At 34.4% G+C, this 20,640-nt stretch overlaps 1 protein-coding gene across 10 annotated transcripts in view; it reads right to left on the reverse strand.

Annotated features, from left to right (window-relative positions):
- The window catches only part of NAV3 (neuron navigator 3), a 557,486-nt gene that overhangs the window by 159,742 nt on the left and 377,104 nt on the right, over positions 1-20,640 (reverse strand). For all 10 annotated transcript variants that reach the window (XM_084516198.1, XM_084516196.1, XM_084516194.1 and 7 more), the window contains 2 exons: positions 3,674-3,746; positions 127-304 (listed from right to left, as the gene is read on the reverse strand). In XM_084516198.1, coding sequence (XP_084372324.1) covers positions 127-304; positions 3,674-3,746 — 251 coding nt within the window. The remainder of the gene's footprint in view (positions 1-126; positions 305-3,673; positions 3,747-20,640) is intronic.

Here is a 20,640-nt window from a genome sequence, read left to right on the forward strand (position 1 = left end):
GCCTTTTTTTAGGTGAAGGTTTGTTTGTTTGTTTGTTTTGTTTTGTTTTTCCCCACAAGAACATCTCTGTTTTGAACAGACAAATTAAAAGCTTTTACCCATAAGAAAATTAACTTCTTAACCTACCTTGACTGCATATCTTGGTGTGTTTTGGACTGGCTGCTTTCAGCTGAAGGTGAAGGGACTTGCTGTTGTAGCTCCACCAAAGACTGATAGTACTGTTGCTGATGATGTTGCTGCTGTTTGTACCGAGACAAACTGAAAAACAGCCCTAAAATGGCTTTCAAATTTCCATTCCTTATTTCTATATATATATAAAAAAAAAAAAAAAAAAAAAGAGAAATGAGTGAAAACTGTGGTTTTACACTTTCAGCTTTGTAACAGTTTTATACTCAAACATTTATGTACATAAACCTATACGTGCTTATGCCTTTCTGCATTTATCTCTACAATCGGGGACATGTTAACTGTCACTTATATGTTATTGTTTGTTATCTTTAATTATTTATGTGTCATTGCTGCAAGAAACACATATCTCCATAATGTCCTCATGATGAGTCAAATGTGCATGGTCATAAAGAAGGTTAAACCTAACCTTATATAATATATATAATCTCAAATGAATACACAGACTCAACAAAGTACAAGGATCCTTGGGAATCAGAGAACCTTCTTTTACACCTAGTAAAATCTGAATTCTTTCTGGCTTAGGAACACTCCCCTTCTAACTAGTTGCTTTCAATTCCTCTTCTGGATTCTTGGTAAAATTCTGTGCACAGTGGAAGTAAATAATGACTGCTAAAAAAAATGGAAAGAGATGGTAATAACCTCATTCATAAGTGTATATGCATTCCCAAGAATTAGTAAGGAATATAAGAAATGCAGATTAATGGAAAACAACAATAAAAAGAGGTGACCATAAGGTGTGTAATTACATCTCTGAACTTTCCAATTACAGGATTTTCTAGGTTTCTATGTCAGACTGCCAGTACTGATTAATAAAGACTTCAAAACTATGGCTTTCACTTGAGGCTAAAATATCTTCCCATATGAAAGTCTGTTGACTCAAAGTAGCATCCTCATGTATCTCATTCCTTTCTCTTTGTCTTTGCCCAGCCTGAGATACAGGTTTTAAAAAAGGCTAATGTTATTCTTTGTTCATAACAGATCTGTGTGTCAGAAAAAGACGACTCAGGGGGCTTTAATTAAATTATCTGAAGCACTTAGGTCAGTTCATATCTTCATTATTAATTTTCTTTGGCACTGGGGTTCTTGTGAAAGGTTTTCATTAGGTCAGTAGACTTGTAACCTAACATTACAATCTTTCTGTCTTTCCTGCAAATCTAAATATTGTGTTGTATGTGCTACATAGCCTTTCTGAGGTAACGTTTAAAACACAGTTTATAAACAAGCACTGTCATATTAATGTATTTTAAACCATATTGATTTATTTTTAATAAAATTATGTGAAATGTTAATGCATATAAGAACAGATCATCAAACATTGGAGCCCTTAGATGCTCAATCTGTTCTCAAAAGCAAACACAATCCTGGACATCACCATGCACTTTACAAAATGAAAATTTGTTCTGAGTACCCATACTTCCTCTTCTTCCCTGTGAAGATGAAAACTCGAATATGTACTAAACTCTTGTGTGGAAGAGGAGAGGAGTATTTTCTTTAGTAGCAACTGGTTTATTATTTATCATTTGGGTTCTCCAGTACAGATTTTGCAGTCAAGACTGGAAAACAACTTTGGTTCTAGACCTCCTTGCTCAAATGTCAAAATGAGGTGGGAAACTCGCTGTGAAATCTTTAATCTTTGTTGAGATCATTGTTTACTGTTCCAGAAACTGTCTGAAGCATGCATTAATAAATGACCCAATTTATGTGACAAGACACATTCACCAAAACCTATTATGGGAAACAGCCTTACCTGTTTCTAAACTTAATTTTAAACATAAATGTGCTGACAAAACATTATGAAGGTAACCTGATCATTTAATGATAAAAAATCATGCCAGCTTTTCTCAATTCCTTCCCCTCAAGCAAATTGTTCAGGATTGTACATGCTAGAAATGGTATATTTAAAGGAGTCACACTTCTGTGTCAGTTTGCACTAACATCAGTACAAAGACATTAGATTTATACCAGTCATGACCAACTGCAAAACAGCAAAACTTGTTTTAATCTTATGTCAGAACTCAAAGTCTGCCTTATTAAAATTCTGTTTTAAGGATTAATAAAAATGTTTTTAAAATAGACCTTGCATTTAAAACTATATATCGTTATTGCTTTTGGTAGTATTTGCACTTAATGCCAAACAGTTGAAGCTTCTATCTTTAAAAAAATTATTTTCCAAAGCTAAAAAAAGGAGATGAATGAAGGCATGTATTACAGAATGCAATCCAATTTTAATTTTATGAAGTAGAAAGTGGGTGTTGTATTGTGTCATGGTATCAAACAACGAAGAGTATTCTCACGTAATAAATTTCTGCTCTTCATACATTTGATTCTTATTTTGTGTACAAGTAAAAATAGTCTTTGCTGAAAATTTGAGTTCTAAACAGCTTTGAGATGAATAGCAACATGTAACTTATTCAGTATTCTCACCCATCGTCATATCTATAGTATAGATTTCCAGAGGTTCCTTTGAATTAGTTAAGGATCTTTCCATAATTTGAGAAGTACAGAAAATGAGACAGTACATATGTTATGGTTATGATCCACTTCTGTTAAGATACTAGAAAGGTACTAGATTTTGAAGGATCACAATGGTGAGTTAATTTTAAAATCAAACAGTAGCTATATCATTCAAGATTTTTCTTCTGTGATCTGTGATCTTTCAGAGATTTACCATCTCTGAAAAAAAAAAAAAAAAGAAAAAAAAAAAAGTATTTTGCCTTCTATCTTTTAGTTGCACCAAAGGGATTTTGAAGATGCATAGAACCTTGCAGATCTACTTAATCCTTTACAGGCCAAAATCTTGTATCCATTGTATTAATCTATAAGGTAAAGTATCCACCTGGCTTAATTTTACATTAATATGGCAAATATTACATATTAATTAAAACTATTGGTATTTCAATGGTTTTGATTTTATATATTTATAAGTGTGTCAGGCAAGGACTAATAAAAGTCCTTAAAAGGGTTATAATATAAGCAGCAAGACCATTTGCTCATTCACTTAATGCATTATATCAAAGTAATGCGATAAATTTCATAGGCATCCTTATAGCATTACTACTGGTAATAAATGCTCTTAAAAAAATAGTCTTCCATGAGTTTACACATCTGAGCAAAATTTTTACATCAATGTTTGTGGTTTTGAAACCCATACACAAACCCATACATGATAAATGTATGCATGGAAAAAACTACCTACCTAATGTTGTGGAGGTAACATGAAAAGATTAATATATTTGAAAATAAAGATATTATTTTAAAATGTGCCTTAGGTTTCATAAACATACTGAATTTCTTGGTTCAAGGGAAAATTAAAGGGAAATCTAAATTTTTCTCTCGCTCTCTCACTGCAATATAGTAATCTACGTTTGAATTCCACTCAAGACAGCTGCAGTTTGGAATGGAAGTACATATAATTTATATTATGAAAATAAATTTTCAGGAAAAAAGAATCCAATTATTTGTTCTGATGATCTGCTTCTCTTACCTTCCGCAGAAAGACCTTGGACATTTACGCCTCTGGCTGCCAGAAAGCTAAGGCAGACATCAACATTCTCAATCTGCAATATGAACAGAAATAACAAGCTGCATAAGACTATTTGACAAAATGTACTAAAGTGAAAATGGAGAAAAAAAGAAAAAAGAAACAGCTCAGGAATGAATACTTTACATTCATTGCATACTACAGCTCTTTACCAAAGTTTAGCAAGAATGATTACTCCTAATTGGGGAACGGATATAAAGCTTTCATTGTCCACTTTGGTGCTTAAAAACAATTCATAAATGCCCAATCCAGAATGGCATGCTGGCAAATCAGCAACCCACCTACTTAACATAAAACTGGATTTGATACACTACAAACAAACAGTAGTGAAAGCATCCATAAGGGATTAGACACTGAATATATGTCTGGAAATATGGGTGACTGAGTGAGTTGAAAAAATTAAAGTAAAAACATCCAACAAATGTTTTAGCAAAAGTATTTCCTTGGAATGATGTAGAATTTTGTGAAAATGATGTCACAGTGGTCACTGATTCTTTATTTTTGTCCTTCAAATCTGATGCTAAAAAATTTTAATTTTATTAAAGTTTATGATACCCTGAAAGGCGTTCACTTAGTAAAGGACATGTTGCACTACTACTGGTGGTTTAGAAGAATTTTACAGTTGCTACAGACAGCTGTAGGGAAGAGAAGAAAAAGCTGTAGACTAAATATAGAGCAATAAAAGGATCACAATTCTGCCTGTACAATGACTAGTCACAGCATTAAATTAACTCTTTTCATGTTTCTAATTTTCAGTTTAGGGAACCAGAATGTTCAAAAACATTCATTTGAGTCAATTTCCATTCCTGCTTTCCCCCTCCCTCCCACATTCTATGAAGCAAATACTAGGTAAAAATGTAACATCTCTCAGTTAACAACTTTGTATGTCAAAAAATGTTCTTACCAACACAAAATAATGGTGTGTAAAGAGATGTCCTATGTCAAGTGGCTTCAACAGACATGATTTTAAATTACATTTTTTTAGACTGACAGATTTTTTAAGGCAATTTGACTACACGCACACATACAAAAATTAAACAATATAATTTAAATGCCTATTGTCATTAAAAAATATTAAAAGAAATAAAGAAAATTCAGCACTAAAACCATAAACCTGGAGTAGGTCAAGTCCAAGGACTTAATTTTATTTGAATGTTTACACATTTTACAAAACATCATATGAGCAGCTTTCGACCCTTGTAACATGAGGGGTAATTTCATTCCTGGAATGAAAACTTCTTTATTGTTGACAGTATCTTATCTAGCCTGAGAGGAGGGCCTAACTATTATTGTCTTTCTATGATTGCAGTTCTGCCTTTATTCTTAGCAAATATTAGTAGCTAAAAGGAAGAAACTTTCTTTTTACTACTGACCCTATAAGTATATATTATGAGTTTACACAGACTTTCTTGACCCACAGCTAGTTTTTATAGACATATAAGCATCTACAAAACTTTTAGATATGAGCTTGTTAAACACAATAAACTCCAAAGCAGTAGTAACAACATCTTTTAAAAAGTCTTCTCCTACACTTATTTAACTGTTTTTAAGAACCTGTTACTATATATAGGGAACAATAAACAATCTCCTAAATCAATTAAAAAGTAAATAAATACAACTCTGCAGCTAACTCTTATTAAATTTACTGTTAAGTTGGGGTTCACAATTAAGCTTTCATAAATCAGTTTGGCTGGTGTCACCAATTTGTATATCTGTGAAAGTGGTATAACCATTCCTCTAAATCAATGAGATTACTCCATCTCAGCTCTGGCCAAGCATTGTACTTGCAGATACTCAGGCATTAATTGTAATTTTCTTAAATGTTTATGTAGCTTCACATCACAATAAATAAATAAATAAATAAATAAATAAATAAATAAATAAATAGATAGATAAATAAATAAACAGACAAAGTAGGTCATTTCATAAGAGATAGTGATGTGGCACAGCCAAATGAGTTGAAAGTTGGCTGCAGCTAAAATGGGATGATCCGCTTCTTCCTCACCTCCTCCTCCCAGGCGTGGGGCCCTGCTGCTGCCACCTTGTCTGGGCTTCAACACTTCTCTGAGCACACTGGGAGCTGGCTCAGTGCAGAAAACTCACCCAGCAAAACAGGCAATTGTATTTTAGTCACTCTGGTTTCCTATGCAGTCAGATGAGCACAGGAGTCAGTGGAGGACAGGGTGTGTCCAAACTTGAGAAAGGCATGATTTGGGAGAGGATGTGGAAGATGGGGAGGAGGCACAGGGAGATTGAGCCACTCCTGATGGCAACAGCAAGGAATAGGGCTGGCTCTGTCCTGACCTTCAACTACACACCTGGTCAGCCATGACAATAAAGAACACAATGAGAATATCTCTACTTGACCTTTAAACAACGTCAACTACAGAAGAAACCAATTCAAATGCAAATTTTCCTGTCCCGAAGAATTTAACAGAAATTAAGTTTTGTTTGGATATAAGCTGTATAACTGAGAGCTTCTGTGAACTTTCAAATCAACCTTAATGTAGAACTTCAAACTATTACTACTACTTTGAAACTACTTCAAAGATGGGAAATTTTGTTCTGACACGAAGTACTAGAAGCTAAAGGGGAAAAACAAAAACAAAAACAAAACAAACTGAAGTAATTAATGCTTACCTCCAAATAACCAAATCAATACTTCCTAGCAGATCTCCTAGAATAACCAAGACATTTTTCATAATGGGCATGTGTTCTCTGCAGTAATTCAGGAGGCCATAACACTAAACAACGTGTAATTTCCTAGGGCCCACTTAAACATTTAAGTGCTATGAAAACATCTCAATATCTACCTGCAATACTAAATATTTAGAAAATAATAAGCCTAAATCTTAACATACATTCCAGATGAAAAATAATTAAAATTAATTATCTTATAGAAATGGCGCCTGGTTATTTTACATGTATGTATCTACTTGTACATGTCTTTGAAATCACATCTCTTAAACTCACAGACAAATCAAGTCATTACTATTAACACCAATGACTTAATATACTGCAGAACTACAAAGAACATCCTGTTTTGCTTCATGGTTCACCAAGAGAACTGTAACACAAACCTTAAGTCCAAAGTCATTCCTGTTGGTGGTGCTGCATGAATTAATAGAGGCCAACTTTCAGACAATAGACTGTGGCTGCAGTGTTAGGTTTATAATAAAGTCTTGTTCTGGCTTGTGAATTGAGCAAGTTTGGTGTGGCAACTCACAGCCACATAATACACAGAAAATGTCAGAACATAACTCTTACAGTCATTTTTCTGATAATAACTGCAGTTACTGTAAAACTCTCAGGAACTGTTAGAAGATTCAATAAGACATCCATTAATACATTTGTGGGTTATTTTCACTTTCTTTCCTTTCCAGTCTAGAAGTTAGCCTTAAAGTTGTCCCATTTTGAAGCTTTCAGTGTGTCTATAAACATTGCTTTAATTACCTACTTCTTGCCTTGGTAAACCACAGTTATTCTTTGAACTCAAACCCTAGCAGCCCCAAACACTTTTTATTCAAACTTACCAACAGATGAGAGTAATTTTTCAATTACAAAAGCTCTAAGAGATTTCAAGCAGTTTCTACTCCTCAATACTGTTTCAATCAAGAGTGGTATGAATCCCTGAAGCCCATGTTTATTTAAGTAGTTAGTGGTGGCATTATTATACACTGGGGTAAACTCTTCCAAGTGCTAACACTGCATATATAGAAATCTACCTGCTTAAACATCAAGGACTAAGGATTTTGCTTTGTAATACTTCATATAGATGCCAGACAATTTTAATGAAATATGCCCACAATTTAGTAATGAATTTTACTTTCAAACAGCACAAGTTCACAACAGAGGTGATGTTTCCCATTAAATGAACAGTATCGTAAGAAATACAAAGTGTTGTAGCAGATGTAGTTTGCTTCAGTACATAAATCAGGATACACAGGTTCCAAATCTTACATATCAAGACACAGAAAGTGAATCAAATTTGCTTGTATTGATAAGAACATTGCTTGTATTGCTTACTTGCTATGAACATACTGCTGCTGAACTCACATCACTGTTACTCACAAATACTATGTTTCAAACCACTTAGGTTCTACTAAAGGTTCAAAAGACTGAAGGAAATGTAGTGTGTTGAGTAACAGATTTGCCACATTAAAAATATTAAAACCTAAAAATGGAAAAAATAAATAATGATATAATACAGATTCATTGCCATGTAGGTATTTGTCCACCTAGCTATTCAAATAACAATGTTGAAAGCCAATCAATATTACATGAGACTGCCTGTCAGAGGTAAACAAAAACTATCATCTCTAATAATATAACCATTTCCTTATCAAAAATGAAAAATAATTTGTCCTATTCTGAAATGTAGTTCCAGCTTCATGGGTGCAAATAAACTCAGCTAAGAGGATGATAATTTAGGAATTTATATTTGTAGGCATCATCAGATAACATCATTTGATGCTTATTAAATTACGCCTACTGAATTATGCTTTTAAAGTATTAAGCTGCTTGTGTAAATCAAATCCTTTTAATGTTCGTACACATAACCTTGTGAAAAATGCATCTGAAATACTTACACCATAAATAGTAGTGAGTCCCAAGATATTTCTACACCCACATTTTAGGGGATTATATTTAAAACAATTATGTACAAATAAGCAGCAATATCACAACTGCAACACTATTATTACATTATATGGCATACAAAGAAGATACATTGCAAAACTACTGTAACATATTACATCCTGCAGTTTTGGGTAATCTGCTTTTGACTGGTAGCTTTTTGAATTTTTACTGACTGAAATAAATCACTAAACCAGACTGTGGGACTTGCATGTAGATAAACAGTAGTACTTAATACCCAGCAGTCTGCAGACTTACAGGAAGAGCTCATTTGTGGGATCGTACTCACCAGTGACTCAACATATAGAATATGTCTATTTTTTTTTAATAATTATTCTGCTGTTACCAAGACTAGCTTTCATCTCTTTTGTCTGGCAGACAACACTTTCTTCACTTCCAAGCATCAATTTAATTGTGGGCTACTCAGAAGACAAGTAATGATGACTAATACAGTATGTTCTTCTGTATTTGTAAGAAGCTCTGAAAAATATCTTGGCTTGACTAATTTTTTTTTTGTTAACTTTATGACAGCATAGTTTATGAGAACATATATATGAGTTGAGATTTGTCTAGTTCTGGCAGGATTAGTCCTGAAGAACAGAACACGCTCTACACATATATGCTTCTAAATTTCTCTTGATTATTTTGGAATCAAATGTAAAACTGTAATTTCTGTCAGCACATCATTCTGCACTATCTTCCATAGCTCTGTATGTCTTTTGACATTCTGAACCACAACACAAAGCCCCAAATAAAACCTGGTAAAAGATTTGCTTTGTAAAAATTTCACCAATGTTTGTGATGGCTGTTTATTTATTTATTTATTTATTTAACTAATATTGAATAGACGTCTTTTGGGATTAGAACTATGCTACGAGATATTCTTCAAATCCACATTACCAGCAAGATTTATTCTTAAGTATTTTCCCCAGAGTATTAACCTGATTTGAGGGCTGTATTTCACTCTTTTGCTTTTGTATGGATGTTCATCACTAAGATGAGCAGGAGGTTAATGGATTTAAATGAATTAAAAAGCAGAAAATTATGTATTCTCATTCAAGTTCTGTAGTGGTAGTAGAATCAAAACCAAATAAAAACACAAATCAGGAATTAAAGATAGCATCCTGGACTCTAAATATTCACAATACATAGCCTGTAAAAAATGAATAAAATGAAAAATGGAAGAGCAGATCCTATCTGTATTTCTGACTTTCACATGGACACAAGGACAGAGAAATACTACCTTTAGAGTTCTGGCTACTGGTTTAGTTTTAGCTCTGGTCTTAATTGTGGATTCTAAAAAGAACAAAGATTTAGGCAAGCAACCGAGACATGTTCATGTGTGGATAAAAGCATTTCTTGTGCACATTTTGGAGCCAGAAAGAATATGAAACTGCCCATGTAGACTTAGTTATATGGAATGACTTGGAAGAAATGGAAACATATTTCAGGGTACGTGGCCTAAACTCTCACGCTCACTTGCACATTGGGGAGCAGTATGAGACTAGGTCACGTACATTCTCACATATACTTATTAGAAGCAAAAAGTAAAAATAAACAAACAACAACAGCAACAACAAAAAGCAAAACAAACAAACAAAGAAAAAAACTCCACTACCTGGAATATCTACTTTTGGCCAAATTTATGATTTTGAATAGCCTGCTACACCTAAAGCTACACCTCAGAGATGGAGAAAGACAAGTTTATTTCAGTTTTTGTTCATTGTTGATTCACACAGTGCAACTTGGGCCCAAACACACATTCCTGCTAGCCAGTTTACTCCAAGGAGTTTCTGCTGAAGCCAACACATCATCCTAGATTAAAACTGGTATGCCAAAATGGATTACCCAGTCCAATATCTTTATCCATCTGCCTATCCATTCTTTAAATGCCACATTTCCAATAGTGTTTGGAAGTCTGGGTGATTCTTAAATGATCACAGAAATAATATTTGGCATTGAGAACTCTCTTTTGCTCTTCACTTGAAAACAGATGTTTAGCACACTTCAAGGTCTTCTCACCTCTTCAGAAAGAGAAAATTAAAAAAAAAAAATCCTTCTGTGCCATGCATTCATTATGTTCAATTTGACACTGTTGATGATTTACCTGTATTCTGAGAAAAGTTGTCATTAAATCGTATTTGAAAAATTTGTATAGGATTTTCACTACACAGTTATGTTATCCACAATATGTGAATAGGTGATTCCTATGTGGTCCAAAGGGGAGGGTCTTGTTACAGAAACATTATTATTCTTGTTATTGTTGCTATTATTATTATTATTATTATTCAGATGTATCTCTATAAGAACTAGAACTAAAAAATAGGGTCTAAGACTTTCAAAGGGTCCAATGGGAAGTAAACTCCTATGGTCTCATTTTACAAGTATTATAGTCATAGCATAAGCTATAGTATAAGCATACATAAGCAAACTGGTTTCTTTTGATATTGCACAAGTTAAACTAGTTTAGCACATCTGAATACAAGCCATCTGCTTTCTTGTCTCTTTTACATTTAAAGTTGGGCATGCTTATCAACATAGTTATGTGTTAATATGTTCATAATAAAAGCTCTTGATTCTTGAGCAGGACTATCTGAAAGTCTTACATTTTTATCAAGATTCCCTGTAAAGAAACTGCATGCACTATTATCTGTAAAGAAAAAGACGGTTTTTACTACTACTACTACTCAGTATGGGACAGTCTGAAGAGCAGAGAATACACCCAAACACTTCCAAATGGAAATGGGATGGAAATAAATGTGGCCTGCAGTAACAGGAAACTTACCTACTGACCCTACTTAGGAACCTCTTTAGTTTCATATTTGTAGTCTCTGTGCAAGATGCTGGTATGGCAGGCTGAATGTGGCACTGTCACCTTGACCTATGACTACTCAGACTTGATTAAATTTGCCATGAATTCTTGGTTCACATTTGGGGTGAAGCCAAATGAAATGAGGGAAACTTGAAGAAAGGGAAAAATGTGAGATAAGCAAACTCACCAGCAAAATCTGCAGAAATGCAAAGAAGAGAAGAGACTAAAAAATTATATTATTTCTTTTTCTGATTGTTTATTTCCCACGAGCATTTAGCGTGATAGCTTATTGTGATTTATTTTTTTTTTTTTGTAACTGTACTGGAAGGCAATGTCAAGTTTCACCGGGTGGCGTAAATTTGAAAACCCACCCTAGTAAAACAGGTGTTAGCAGTCCTGCTGGGAGATATTAAGTGTGTTCTGCTGACTTGCTGTTGTACGTGGCCGGTTACCTCACCCAGATGCAACGGACATTCCATTTTTCTGTGGAAATTATAATACAATTCAGGGTGTTAAGCAAAATCCACTGACATGCACACAGATTTAGCTTAAATTTTCTAACAAACTCCTAATTACTTGCAGTACAAAAATCTAAGTATCATTTAATGAAAATAAGTATCAGTGAACTATGTAACAGCAGTCCAAAAACTGTTCCAAACTCAGCATTGACCATATATGCAAATTAAAAAAAGATTTACTGGAGGCATTTGAGGGAAATTTTACCTTGGAGGATAATAACTATTGGTATGTAGAAGGCCTCCCAGGCAAAAAAAATTTTAGGAAATGATGCTGGAGTTATTTAATTATTAGGGTTTTTTTGCTTGTTTGTTTTGTTTTGTTTTGTTTTTCAGAAAAGGATTATAGTGTTATTTAAAACTGAAATACCTTCCACTTCCTTTTTCCAACAAGTATGAAGAAACACGCACACCAAATTCTTCCAGCATGCACTCCAAACATGAAATATGAACAGTAAATTCAGAAATGTAAAGCAAGTTAACTTCCCAAATACTTGGAAAATTCAACATACATATGTACTGACATGCTGATAAAAGAATGTATGAGGTCACTATTAAGGTTAGAGTATGAGCTGGGGTGTGTATTGGTTTTAAGAAAATGCAGCAGTGGGAAACAGATTCTTTTTGGCACATATTACTGTCAATCCTGTCAGGAACATGAAAGTGACAGCTGGTGTCGCAGGTATTTTACCTAGTCCCTAATCTGGTGCTTGGAAAACTTGGAGTGAAGGAGAGAGAGTCTCTGTAATGTCAAATGCAATTTTTTTGGTGTGTGTGTGTGTATTGTATGTATTTGTATATGCCAACAAAGAACAAAGTCAATGAACAATGCAGTTACTCTCAATAAAAGTTTAAATTCTAATCATAATTTTAGGATAGCCAAACAGATGATTATGAACATCATCTTGACATCCTCACATTAAAACAAACAAAACTAAGAGAATACAGACTTTTACTCTGCTTATCTCCAGTGGTGCATTCTTGCTTTTCTCATCTTTTCTTACCCATTCTTCTTTCTATGTGTTATCTTACATTTGCTCTACAACAGTCTCTAGAGCAGACATTGTAAAGCACAAAATGCAACAATGATCATTTCTAAAGTGATTATAGAAACCTATTACAGAATTTTTTAGAGGAAAGTGTTGATTTTTTGATTGGAATACAGTGCTGGACTCGGCCTTGAATAAACTCCTGGCTCTGGATTCAGAAAACCATTAAAGTATTTCAGCATCTTGCATGAAATTCTTAGAGAACTAAAACATGATTCTGCGACAACCTGGATCAAAATAAAAGACTAGGCAAAAAAATCTCTTCTAAAGTCTCAAAGTAGCTCCCTGCTTTAGTGCTCTCATCTCCACAGTCCATGAACACTGTGAAAGACCCCTACACATGCACTAAGAACACAAAATTGAAGATAAATGCTACCCCTGGAGGACTTTTATTTTTTTAAGGTAGCAATAAAAGGGACTCTGTTTAAACAGTGGTTTTTAAAGCAATGCATCACTCTAGTGAGTCTGTCTACCATCTTTTTTTTTTAGTTATGCAACGCTTCTGAGTCAGCAAGGTACCAGTGTCTAAATATTTATGGAGTGTGGCAGCTTCAGAAAATTAGAGGGCAACATGAAAATGCACACTTCTTTAAAACAGAGTAGTTTCTCTCCATTAGGTCAAAAGAGAGTCTACTACAGAGCACTCATTTACCAGATTTAATTAAACCTTTGAAAGCATTCCAATTCTCTCCTTCTGAACAACTTAGTATATAGCAACTTCATTTAGCTCATCAAAAAAAAAAAAAAAAAAAAAAAAAAGCTTTTAGAAGTAAAGGTAATTACAACCAATGACAGGATGAATTCTTTAAAAGATAAGTAAACAGATAAACTATGGGGTATTTCAATGCATCTCTTGAATTTTGCAAATGGAGTCCATCCTGATGCACTTTATGCTTTCAGACTACACCTCAGTCTTGAGTACAGCAGAAGCCATAATGCTACAGCACGTGTGGGAAAGGCACAAATTTCCTATACTCCTGGCCTTTTGATTTTATAAACATTCTCACGTTTTTCTTAATTAGATATATTTTGCATATTACCCTGAAAAATATTTATAGAAGATTGATCTCATCAGAATAAAAGTGATAAAAATACTTGTTATTAACAAACTCTAAAAGTGCAGAACAGTGGTTTCACTTGATCTGAAGTTATATAGTCTTACTGCTGGAACTTCAAGTCCTTGGGAAATTACATGCATGTGAGAACATAACATAAGTCACTGATTTTCTTTTATGTTTAGTCTTCATTTTACTGACTCAAATTGATCTAAACCTTATGGAAAATAAAACTCAAAAGAAACAAAATCAAAGATGAATTGTTGTCACAGGTTATTAAAACTATTAGAATTAAATCAGAAATCGATAAAAACTATGCGGTTTTATCTCTATGCTTCCTAGTGTTAAAAAAATAATAATAATTTAAAAAAAGCATATGAAGGATTCAGGCATTCACTTTGGCTAGTACACCTACACATTGTATTTTATACCATACTTAGAATGATATACAAAGAAGTATTGGGACTGAATATATTTTAATATTATGCCCATAAGCAGCCTACTTAGCTATATACTATATGATTCAGTATATGACCAAACCAAAGAGAAGCATTTTCCAAACTCTTCACAAGATCTTTTGTCTAGATGCTCAGTCAAGGAAAATAAAAGCACCTGGATCCACAAAAGGCAATGGGATATCTGCTCTTACATTCAACAGGACCAAGATTTTTCTTGAATTCTTAGCTAAATGTTTTAATACAAACACCAGCAGTGCTTGACCCTGTAAAATGAGGTCTGAACAGACACTTTGTTTGTCCTTTCACTTCTAGTTGTAGCCAATGAAACGTCAAGTGTAGGAGGAAGCAGTGTTTTAAATAGTTATCCAAGTGTTTGCAAGTTCCAAAATGCAGACAATATTATTTGAAAAACAAGCATTTACTGAGCTTTGGAGGAGCCACATATCTTCTAATAAGTTAATTTATACAATGTAACAATATAAATCTTTCAAAACTATGCTAAGAAATTCAAATGGAAGCCTTACATACACAAGAACAGTGAAGACACCCTGGCACATACGTTTGCTGTGGGCTGTTGCTGCTGATCTGTCTATAAACTGAAAGCTTATACAAAAACCCAATTTAAAGTCATTATTGGGAAGAATTACTGAAGAAGTCTGTGAATGACAGACCAAAGAGCTCACAAGACTGGGATGTTGGTGAGCTGACTATGTGTGCATTTAGAATACATAGAACTGTTGCTGTTTAACTTCATGAGCTATTATTTATTTCACATGCAAATAGGTCTCAGCACTCAAGTGTGGAAACCCTGGGACAAAGAAAATTCTTGTGGTATTTTTTTCCCTAGAGGGAAATGCCATCGGTACGCTCCCATTGTAATTCCAAATAAACTCAGATAAATCAAGAGGTATGAATAATTCAAACAAGGTTCCAATCAGCCAACAATACAAGCCTAAACAAAGCCTATTCTAATTATTATAGAATTAAAGACAGCCAAAAGCTAGAAGCTAAAATAGAAGCACATTTATACTTCAGGAAGACCTCTCAGATTCAACTTTTTGGACTTTACAGGTTTGGTTCTGGTCAGGATACCACCAGAAAGAACTGCTAAGACCTGCATATGTAAACATATAGTCTAACTTGATATCAACTCTTCAAAAAGCAAAAGTGATTTGTGATCAGTTTGTGAGGTTGAATACAATCAAGTCCTAACAAAAAATGTATTTTGGACTGACTGAAACTGAACACTGCATGGACTAATTCATATCTGGATACAAGGCCAACTTAAAACAAGTTCAACTTAAAACAAGTATAGCTCTGACTTATGTCATATGATCATCTGTTGATCATATGGTCAGCAGATTCCTCAGACTGTGTTTTAAATAATTCCTGCACATCAGAAAGCTGCCAAATAGATTACTGTACTTACGCTATTTATTTATACTGAAACAAAACTGGTTGTACTGTATTCTAATGATTTGTGCATTAAGGTTCCAGTCACAGTGGATTTAAACAGAGAAGTTACACACACACGCACACACACACACACACAAAAAAAAAAGATTGTGTTAATTTTTTAATTAAGCTGATCAAGAGCCTTTACATGAAAAGGGATTTGTTAATGCTGCTGAAATAAGCAGCCTTTGTGAGCAGCCTGTTCTACTTCTAGCCAACATAAGCCAATTACTAAAGCCAATTTACCTTTGTGTACCTTAACAGTATTGCCTGTAAGAGGGTCATGAGCTGTAATACTGTAACAGAGTTTGTATTCAGAATTAGCATAAGTCAAGTTCACTAACAAGTGTTCACCAAACACGGAGATTCACCTTCCTGATGGTATTTCAAGCCATTCCAGACTGGTCACATCCATAGGCTCCTGACAATCAGGGACTGGGTAAAGTGGGTTGACAGAGCACTGAGTGCAGTTAATGAAAGAAATATACCTACTCTGCATCTAGTCCCATGGCTGTGTTCACAACTATAGGAGAAAAATCTTATTTATTTATTTATTTATTTATTTATTTATTTATTTATTTATTTATTTCTATTTCTGAGAAATCCTGCATGCTTCACATCATGGAATAAATAGTGATCACGATAGTGCATAAATGCATACTGAAAAAGCAAGCAGAGAATCTCCTGCTTCTAATCTCCATAATACAATTAGCAAAGATTCTGGGGAAAGAGGATGGGAATGCACCAAACAGATTTGGCAAGGTCACTTGTTCTCCCTAAAATATTTGTCACATTGGCACTCTCAGAAAGGGAACATTGACCCCTGATGGACCACAGCTCTGATGCAGCAGTTCATGTTCATTCCCATGTGCCAGCAATAAGGCATTGGGAAAAGACTTTAGGTGGACAGGATTTGCAACAGAGTTCAAAGAATAGCATACTCTGAGGGTATAATTACTGCCTAACAAAAAAGCAAAGTTAGATGGCATGGTTAGATGGTTAGTGTGCATAAAGGACAAGGTGCTCCAAAATGGTGAGTCCGTAAAAGATATCATAAAATCAAGCAGAGTGGGCTTTCTTTCCATGAAACAGACTAGCAGTTAGGTACAGTAGATGTAGGCAGCTCCTGTTCAAGGAAAGTTCAAGAGCAGAGTGAGAAAATACATCTGGACTGTCATATTAGTTTTATTATCCAACTTCTTTCTGTTCTTTCCCCTAAATTTCTAACGTAATAATCATATTATATTCTGGAAGTAATGCAATATTGCCAAAAAAACTTTATCTGGCATCAAGTTTTTGGTGTTTTATTCTCCAACAGAAGATCAGTAGGATGTTGTCAAGCTTTTTTGTACAACTGCAAGACAGTGTTGTTTTTATTATCATGTTGATTTGTAATGAACACACTATCTCACTAAGACATTCTGCGGTACTTTATTTACCCTCCTTTCTTGCAGCCTTACTGCTATAGTGTCAAGCTTTGAAATATTGGGTATGTGTAGCTTCAACAAGATGATTCAGCATGGTTATCTAGGCATGATATAATACACAATAATTCCAAAAGCATGACTGTTTTTGGATAGTGTTTACTGTAATTTTAAGCACGTGAGAAGGTGAGTGTGCTTTCTACCTCCCCTCCCACAACCAAATTCACAATTCAAACTCTTTTCCACCAAAACAGTGCTAGTTAAAATCCCTAAAAAATTAAAATTCCATTAAATTCCATTAAAATGGAAGCCACAACTTGCTTTCTGGTCCACTGCTTTTTTTTTTTTTTTACACATTACATCACCAACAGCATTTTATGGACAGTTGTGCAGTTCCTATAACTCCATTAAAAAATCTTTCTATTGGTTGGATTTCCCCGTCCAATTGAATAAATGATAACGATATTCATACTTGCTGTGTGCCCTCATGTATTATTTCTGGGTCTTGATGTTTAAATCTCAAAACTGTGTTCAGTACCTCTTTTCTAAATTCAGTCTGGATTCACCCTAGGAGCAGAGAAAGTAGCTCTGGCAACTCTAGAGAAGAATGGCCATCTTAGACTCCCACAGATGTCCAGAAAATATAAAACACACAGAATGTCAAAGCTCCCACAATCTTCCACTCACCAGTGACAGGCAGGGAGAGCAAGAAAGGCGTAAATGCCTTTCAATAAGCTCCAGTTGAATTAAAGAGCTTTATCAGAATTACACAGGGTACTTCCTATGGACCATGTGTGTGCACTACATGCCAAAACATGCACCCACATAGTTTCTTGAGAGTTTTGCATGTTACTGAAACTGCAGACTGCACCACCGATACTATCTGGATATGGTCCTGGGCAGCTTGCTCCAGGTGTCCCTGCCTGAGCAGGGAGCTTGGACCAGATGGGCTCCAGAGGGCCCTGCCAACCTCAACCATTCTGTGATTCCATGATAGGCAGTGGCAAATTATCTTTGGATGAAAAAAATGAATAAGAGATCTTGAGACTCTTCTTCATAGTTAATAATACTTTCTAATGTAAAAAGTCTACCTCTGATGAAGTTCAAGGCTTCACAGACATTGAAAAATAACCTTTCCTAAAAAACATACAACACACAAAATTATTAAGCAGAAGTAATGTAAAGGGAGTGGTTAGAAAATCTTTAAATAGAAGGAAGTCCTCAATTATAGCCATAACAGAACTGGCACTTTGCCACATTTCCAAAATAACCAGACATTTGATAAAAATCTAGAAAGCTGACAAAATCTCAAAATTACCAAAAAGTCTTGTTTGGATACACTGTAAAAGAAAACCACTTCAGAGACTGTTTATTTTCTTGTAAAGATTAAATATGCATTTTTGCTGTTCAGCTAAACATCATGCACTTTCTTCTCTATTTTTAAATCCAGTAAACATTCTAGATATTCCTAGTATTTATAACATAATCTCCCTATAGAAGATGATAAAAATACACCATCATGAAGCACACATATTTACTGTAATCCTGCTGCTGCTATCCTGGGAAAAATGTATTAACAAATATAACCAACAGGTGCTTTCTAAAATGCATGTCATAGTCAATTAGTGTGTATGTATTTGAAATAGATGTTTGTGTTAAAATTTTCCAGTTAATTTCTATTAACGGACATCTCTTTGTCTAAGCATCAGTATCACAAGTATATATTTGATCAATTATGATACTTCAGGTAATGTTCACATGACATTTTTGAGGGGAAGAGATTGAAGAGGGGAGTAAGATAACTACAAATGGGAGAAAATGGCAAAATTGTCAACTGCATCTCTTCAAACAATAAATACTTCAATGTGTATGTCAGCCACTATTCTTCAGGCATAAATTACTCCACTGTTTTATCTTCCTGATACAGTTTAACGCAATGATTCTCTGATAAAATTATATTCCTGACAAGCATAGCTGAGGGGCTGGGAGAAGAAATGAGCACAGATGGATAGTCATGCATCAGTGGCATGTATGTACTGACAAACAGATTAAAGGAAGGGAGGTTCAAGGAATTCCTAGGAGGAAAAAAAATAAAAAATAAAAAAAAAATTGTGAGGGGACATTTTTTATTTTAAGGAATGAAAAGATCTCTCTGTTCTCAACAGTCTTTGTCTGCAAAAGCAAATTGTACATAAACTTAATCTTGGCCCTAACCAAGCATCCCTAACTTAGTCTAAATTTTTGTTAGTTTTAATGGAGACTGATACCATCACAATATAAATACGTCTTATGACCTGATTATTACATTAATATCTAGACATCATGTGACTCCATGCATTAATAAGACAGGGAATTTCTAAGCATAAACAAGAAGACTTATGCCTGCATATGATTTTTTATTTTTTTTTTTTAATGAATAATGTACTTCTTCCAGCACAGTAAAATAATATCCAGGATGTGTTCCTGTGGCATTTTCTTTTATGACTTCAGACAGTCAAATGTGAGCGACTCAGAGGAATATGCAGCTCATTGAATGATGTGAGTGAGTAACTCTGAGCTGTTTTGTGAAGAGAGGTTGTCATCAATCCTGTGGTTCTTTTAATGTTCTCAGATCTTCTCTGGATGTAGAGAGAACTGTTTGTTTCAGTGCAGAATAAAGAGGTCTAATAAAAAGCCAAACCAGAATCAAATCATATTACAAAAGTGATGATTTGGTTGCCTTCTCCTCCCCTTCCTTTCCATGTCTGTAACATCCTTAGGCAAGATAGATGAAGCTTCCTATCCTTTATCCTCTACTAGATGCAGAATTTGCAGAATTTCTACCATCATTTCCTTACCTTCCTCTCTCCCTTACAATAGAGGCACGTTTGGTCTCCCAAACAAGGTCAACTGTTACACTGCTTGTGTGCACAGCTCTCACCACATCTATATTTACTTTCAACTTCTTGGTCTTTTTTTTTTTTTTTTTAAAGAGCTATTTGCAAAAGCAGTTTGAATTCTCCCTTCTGCCAGTTCTGAGCTAAATGAATTTGCTTCTCATCTAACTCAAATTAGCTATGTTAATGCCATTAATAATCTCTTTTCAGCAAAACTTGGAACCAGACTTCCAACACATTCCTCCTTGAATATCAGTCATCTTTAACATTAGCATCTTTAACCTTACCCTTACAGAAATTCTTTCCTCTCTTCTTCCTCAATTTCCACCATTCATATCTGTACCTATAATATATCCTTAGATGGACCCTCAGGTGGATCACTTTTTAATTTTTCTTTTGGGGTGCCACAGAGCTCTATTTTTAGTGCTCTAATTTTTATTTGTACTCTAGTCTTTATGTCCAGGTAATTGCACCTGCAAGCATAAGATAAGCTTAAATTTCTACTGCTGAAGGAGAGGTTATTTACTGTAATTGATTTTCAATTTGCATTGTTTATTTGTATATTTAGATAGTTGATATACCTATATGCATTACTGTTAGCAATACAGGATTACACAAAAAAACCCTGACC

Source organism: Aythya ferina, assembly GCF_964211825.1.
Source record: "Aythya ferina genome assembly, chromosome: 1".
Classification (NCBI taxonomy): Eukaryota; Metazoa; Chordata; class Aves; order Anseriformes; family Anatidae; genus Aythya; species Aythya ferina.